General features: G+C 41.8%; 1 protein-coding gene across 1 annotated transcript in view; it reads right to left on the minus strand.

Moving 5' to 3' along the window:
- The window catches only part of LOC112069197 (protein sidekick-2-like), an 87,996-nt gene that overhangs the window by 15,266 nt on the left and 66,078 nt on the right, over positions 1-6,652 (minus strand). Inside the window, 1 exon segment of the mRNA XM_024136491.2 lies at positions 597-729. Within this exon segment, the coding sequence (XP_023992259.2) occupies positions 597-729 (133 nt within the window).

Raw genomic sequence — 6,652 nt, forward strand, 5'->3', positions numbered from 1 at the left:
GAGAGAGAGAGAGAGATCCAGTTCATTGATGAGAGCTGTTTATTGGGCCCCAGACCCCTGTGTGTCTGTCTGTTCCTCTGATTCAGCAGATGCCAACACAGCAAACTGGGATGTAAGGGGCATTATGGGTAACGGTGACCCAAAACGAGGACGGGGCTGTGGAAGGAATCCTGCCTGGGCCTGAGAACGCAGCAGACCCTCCAGTCTGTGTGCGTATGTGTTTGTGTGCGCGTGTGTGAGCATCCTCTGTGCTTGATTCCGACCACCACCAGAGCTGGGCACTGGTTACTGGCCTTACTCACAGAGCTGCCTCCAGCTCAGCCTGACTGCCCCATAGAGACCAGGAGAGACACGGGACACATTCCCCATCTAAACCCTATTCTATCAATGCCCTGAGTGTCTGCTTACAGTCCGGGTGGAATTTTCAGCTGTCCTTCCCCAATCCTAACCTTAACCACTAGGGGGGAAATAAAAAAACTGACCACAGATCAGCATCTATGGGCATAGCATCAATGTAAAGGTGAGGTGCAGTGGGATCCAATACGTTGACAGACAGTGAGATGGGAGACGTTAAGGGGAGTACATACTGTCGGTACCTTAGAGTCTGATATCTCAGATGGTTTCTCTGTCAGGCTGCTGCTCTCAGCCTGGATCAGATCGTTGTACTTGGTGGTGCTCAAATCCTCATCAGAGTAGTTGAGACTGCCTGGGCTGGGCCGAGGAGGAGACCTGAGGAGACAGGACAATATAGAGAGATAAAGATACACTGAGTGGACAAAACATTAAGAACACCTGTTCTTTCCATGACATAGACTAACCAGGTGAATCCAGGTGAAAGCTATGATCCCTTACTGAGGTCACGTGTGAAATCCACTTCAATCAGTGTAGATGAAGGGTAGGAGAAAGGTTATAGAAGGATTTGTAAGCCTTGAGACAATTGAGACATGTATTATGTGTGCCATTCAAAGGGTGAATGGACAAGACAAAACATTTAAGTGCTGCTGAGTTTTTCACGCTCAACAGTTTCCAGTGTGTCTCAATAATGTTCCACCATCAAAAGGACATCCAGCCAACTTGACACAACTGTGGGAAGCGTTGGAGTCAACATGGGCCAGCATCCCTGTGGAACGCTTTCGACACGTTGTAGAATCTATGCCCCGACAAATTGAGGCTCTCTGAAGGGGGTGCAACTCAATATTAGGAAGGTGTTCTTAATGTTTTGTACACTTAGTGTATAATTACATAACATAACATTCTAATGACATTTCTATGGCAAGGACAGAGCCATTGGCAGTCCTATCACAACATTGGCATTATGTTATCAATGTTATGTTATGTGGCTAATGCACAACATTGGCATTCAAATGAGTTACACTAATATGATAAAATAATAAAGGAATTCTAGCTACAGTACACTTTACAGAAAGACCCTCTACATAAACAACTTGTATGAAATCACTGAGAAACCCCATTCACACAGTAGAGTGACATGGCAGAGAAACTGTATGAAAGGAACCAGGAAAACAGCTGAAGGATACACACTGATCAGTCAAAATGTACCCCTCTAGTATTTGTTGGAGACAGATTGGCAGTGTGTTTGTGTGGTGGTGGGGAGCTGGCCGTGGGGTATGGAGAGGGAGGGGGGGGTTGTTATCAGGATCATGGAACAGCCATGAGATCCCAGCCTGTCTATTGTCAGTATTCCCTGAGATGATCTCTTCTGATGAAACACTGTGTGGGCTGTCTGTGGAATGCCATTACAGTTAGCCTTGTGACTGACTCATACATTCAACCCTTGTGGAGTGGAGGAGCTCACTGCATAGGCAGAAATCCCATGCGGTCTCAGATAGGAAGGCTCTGGTTGTGTAGATTAGGTTATGTTCAATCCCCATGCAGTCTCAGATAGGAAGGCTCAGGTTGTGTAGATTAGGTTATTTTCAAATCCCATGCAGTCTCAGATAGGAAGGCTCTGGTTGTGTAGTTAGGTTATGTTCAATCCCATGCAGTCTCAGATAGGAAGGCTCGGTTGTGTAGATTAGGTTATGTTCAATCCCATGCAGTCTCAGATAGGAAGGCTCAGGTTGTGTAGATTAGGTTATGTTCAATCCCCATGCAGTCTCAGATAGGAAGGCTCTGTTGTGTAGATTAGTTATGTTCAATCCCCATGCAGTCTCAGATAGGAAGGCTCAGGTTGTGTAGATTAGGTTATGTTCAATCCCATGCAGTCTCAGATAGGAAGGCTCAGGTTGTGTAGATTAGGTTATGTTCAATCCCCATGCAGTCTCAGATAGGAAAGGCTCTGGTTGTGTTCACTTTATTGTAAAGGTTCATTAAACATACATATAAAATAACAAGATGCATTTAAGAGCCAACAGCCATGTTTCAGGGAGCGTAAGTGACACTTTCAAAACCTCTCCATTCAGAGATACGTGTGGAGTGTGGAGGTTTCAACAGGAGTGAGAGAGGGTATTCTATGAGTATGGAGTGAGAAGGGTATTAATGAGTATCAAGTAAGAGAGGGTATTTATGAGTATGGAGTGAGAGAGGGTATTTATGAGTATGAAGTGAGAAAGGGTATTTATGAGTATGGAGTGAGAGAGGGTATTTTATGAGTATGGAGTGAGAGAGGGTATTTATGAGTATGGAGTGAGAAAGGGTATTTATGAGTATGGAGTGAGAAAAGGGTATTTATGAGTATGGAGTGAGAAAGGGTATTTATGAGTATGAGTGAGAGGGGTATTTATGAGTATGGAGTAAGAGAGGGTATTTATGAGTATGGAGTGAGATAGGAGTTTTATGAGTATGGAGTGAGAGAGGGTATTTTATGAGTATGGAGTGAGATGGGTATTTATGAGTATGGAGTGAGAGAGGGTATTTTATGAGTATGGAGTGAGATAGGATATGTAATGAGTATTGGAGTAAGACGAGGGTATGTATGAGTATGGCAGTGAGAAAGGGTATTTAGAGTATGGAGTGAGAAAGGGTATTTATGAGTATGGAGTGAGATAGGGGTATTTATGAGTATGGAGTAAAAGAGGCTATGTATGAGTATGGAGTGAGAAAGGGTATTTATGAGTAATGGAAGTAGAAAAGGAGGGTTTATGAGTTGGAGTAAGAAGACGGGTATTTATGAGTATGGAGAAGAGCTATAGAGTATAGTAGAGGGTATGTTATGAGTTATGGAGTGAGAGAGGGTATTTATGAGTATGGAGTGAGAAAGGGTATTTATGAGTATGGAGTGAGAGAGGGTATTTTGAGTATGGAGTGAGAGAGGGATTTTATGGAGTATGGAGTGAGAAAGGGTATTATGAGTATGGAGTAAGAGAGGGTATTTATGAGTATGGAGTGAGAGAGGGTATTTATGAGTATGGAGTGAGAAAGGGTATTTATGAGTTATGGAGTAAGAGAGGGTATTTATAGTATGGAGTAAGAGAGGGTATTTATGAGTATGGAGTGAGAGAGGGTATTTATGAGTATGGAGTAAGAGAGGGTATTTATGAGTATGGAGTAGAGAGGGTATTTATGAGTATGCGTAAGATAGGGTATTTATGAGTAATGGAGTGAGAAAGGGTATTTATGAGTATGGAGTGAGAGAGGGTATTTATGAGTATGGAGTAACGAGAGGCGTATTTATGAGTATGGAGTGAGAAAGGGTATTTATAGAGTATGGAGTGAGAAAGGGTATTTATGAGTATGGAGTGAGAGAGGGTATTTATGAGTATGGAGTAAGAGAGGGTATTTTTATGAGTATGGAGTGGAGAAAGGGTTATTTATGAGTTATGGAGTAAGAGAAGGGTATGTATGAGTATGGAGTGAGAAAGGGTATTTATGAGTAATGGAGTAAGAGCGGGTATTTATGAGTATGGAGTGAGAGAGGGTATTTATGAGTACTTGGAGTGAGAAAGGGTATTTCATGAGTATGGAGTGAGAAAGGGTATTTATGAGTATGGAGTGAGAGAGGGTATTTATGAGTATGGAGTGAGAGAGGGTATTTATGAGTATGGAGTGGAGAAAGGGTATTTAAGGTATGGAGTAAGAGAGGGTATTTATAAGTATGGAGGTGAAGAGATGGTATTTATGAGTATGGAGTGAGAGAGGGTATTTTGAGTATGGAAGTAAAGAGAGGGTATTATGAGTTATGGAGTAGAGAGGGTATTTATGAGTATGGGTAAGAGAGGGCTATTTATGAGTATGGAGTAAGAGAGGGTATTTATGAGTATGAGTAAGAGAGGGTATTTATGAGTATGGAGTAAGAGAGGGTATTTATTGAGTATCGGAAGTGAGAAAGGGTATTTATGAGTATGGAGTGAGAGAGGGTATTTATGAGTATGGAGTAAGAGGGGTATTTATGAGTATGGGAGTGAGGAGGAGGGTATTTTATGAGTATGGACGTGAGAGAGGGTATTTATGAAGTATGGAGTGAAGAGAGGGCTATTTATGAGTATGAGAGTAGAGAGGGTATTTATGAGTATGGAGTGAGAAAGGGTATTTATGAGTATGGAGTAAGAGAGGGTATGTATGAGTATGGAGTGAGAAAGGTATTTATGAGTATGGAGTGAGAGAGGGTATTTATGAGTATGAGTAAGAGAGGGTATTTATGAGTATGGAGTGGGTGAACACGTGTAGTGGCAGGGTTCAAGGGGAGGTATTGAGAATGCAATGAGAGAGAAGGGGAAAGAGCGAGACCTCACAACATCCACAAGGGGTGCATCAGACCAGCTCTCTCAAAACACTCAAGGTTCTTCTTAGAACTTGGTGAAAAAAATGTTTTTGCATTCTATTTAAGTTCGTCCACCATTTTCCTCCCTGTGTCCCTATAAGCCAGTTAAACAATCAGACATCGTTTATGCTGATTGGCCTTGGTTGGGAGAAGCCTCTCTCGATCTCTCTCCTTCTTCTCCACACTGTCACTGAAGGGCTGAAAACAAACTTTATTTTATTCCACACAATATTTTTATTTTAGGTTGAGTGCATCCCAACGTTTGAAACTTTCATGAGAAAGACACAATTTGGAGAAGAGAGCGTTGTGAGATTATCATATACACTTATTTTAACTTTATTTAAACATAGGCAAAGTCAGTTAAAGAAACGAAAATTCGTGAGGAGAGAGCTGTAATTCAATTACTATAATATTGTTAATAATTTATAACAAGACTACATTTAATACACTTAAACGTTGATGCAGGAGAGAAACACACACAAGGGAAAGTTAACTTTATTTTTGCCTTTTCCTATCTCTACTGTGTCTCGGTTATGAAACACGAAACATTAAAATGGGATATGAAGGTTATGGAGGAACAAAACACTGCTGCGGCAGTTTGTGCATCGATGATTATTTGGACAAATCCCGATTTCAAGTGAGTGCACATACACCTGGTGTCTTTCGGAAGGGGAGGGGTTCATTTGCCCATAGATGACAGTTAGTAAATCCTTGATTCTAGAACCCTCCTCCACTGTGACCTTGCAGACAGCTGTTTTAGAAAGAGGAGTACACGCAGTCACTAATGAAGGACAGCATCGTTTGATAAGCGAATAGAATTTGCAAACCTACATCTCTCTCCTTGCTCCTCTCAGATAAGATCATGTTGAGCTAGCCACTGGTCATTATTTTTCACTTGGTGCCCCACGCGCCCCTCAATTTTAGGGTCCCAAGTGACACCAACGCTCTAAGCACTACATCTCAGTGCTAGGAGTGTCCCTACAGACCGTGGTTCGACATCCCGGGCTGTATCACAACCAAGCTGTCGAATACGTGATTCCGATAGGGCGGCGCAATTGGCCCAGCAGCTCGTCCAGCTGTCAAGGACAGAAGGAGTTGGCCACGGGGTAGCCATACAATTGTAAATAATAACTATTGGTTCTTAAACTCGACTCTGCCTAGTTTAATAACGGAATACGGTCCTGCTGCTCCACTATGGTGCATTCCCCCACCCCTAACACTGTCTTTTACTGTCGCGCTCCACCCAACGTACAATTAGGTTTACTCATCAGTGCTACAGTTTCATGTGTACTATATATATAGGTATATTAGGTGCTTATTGGTTGTTTTTTTATTAGTACCATCCGCGTTCATTAGTTTAAATATTAGTCCACTGTTAGGGATCGGATAAGATTGTTCAATGGTACCTGCTCAAATCACCAACCTGCACCCTGTACATGGTTACTATTTATCAAATCAAACCAAATTTGGAGTTGGTCACATACAAAATTCAAATCAAAATCAAAATTGTATTTGGTCAAATACAACGACATGAGCCGAACACACAACCGAATAAGTGGTGGACCTTTACCGATGAAATTGGCTATCCTTACAAATGCGCCTGTAAGCCAACAGTGCAGTTCCAAGAAGATTTAACGAAAATATTTACCAAATAAGACTAAAGTAAACAAATATACAAAAAGTAACAGCAATAAGAAGAAACATGATAACGAGGCTTATAACAGGGGGTATTCTGGGTACATAGGAAGTCAGTTGTGCTGGTTAGTACAGGTGCTAACTGATGTCCTCTTGGCTTCGCACCCGCATGAGGAAGCAAGTGAAGGTTCGGACCAAAAATGCAGTGTGGTACTTACTGCATTTGTTAAATTTATTAACTGAACACGGAAATAAAGACAAAAATAAAAGTGGAAATGACAACAAAAATCGAAACCG

The sequence above is a fragment of the Salvelinus sp. IW2-2015 genome, unplaced genomic scaffold, assembly GCF_002910315.2.
Source record: "Salvelinus sp. IW2-2015 unplaced genomic scaffold, ASM291031v2 Un_scaffold928, whole genome shotgun sequence".
NCBI classification, from domain to species: domain Eukaryota; kingdom Metazoa; phylum Chordata; class Actinopteri; order Salmoniformes; family Salmonidae; genus Salvelinus; species Salvelinus sp. IW2-2015.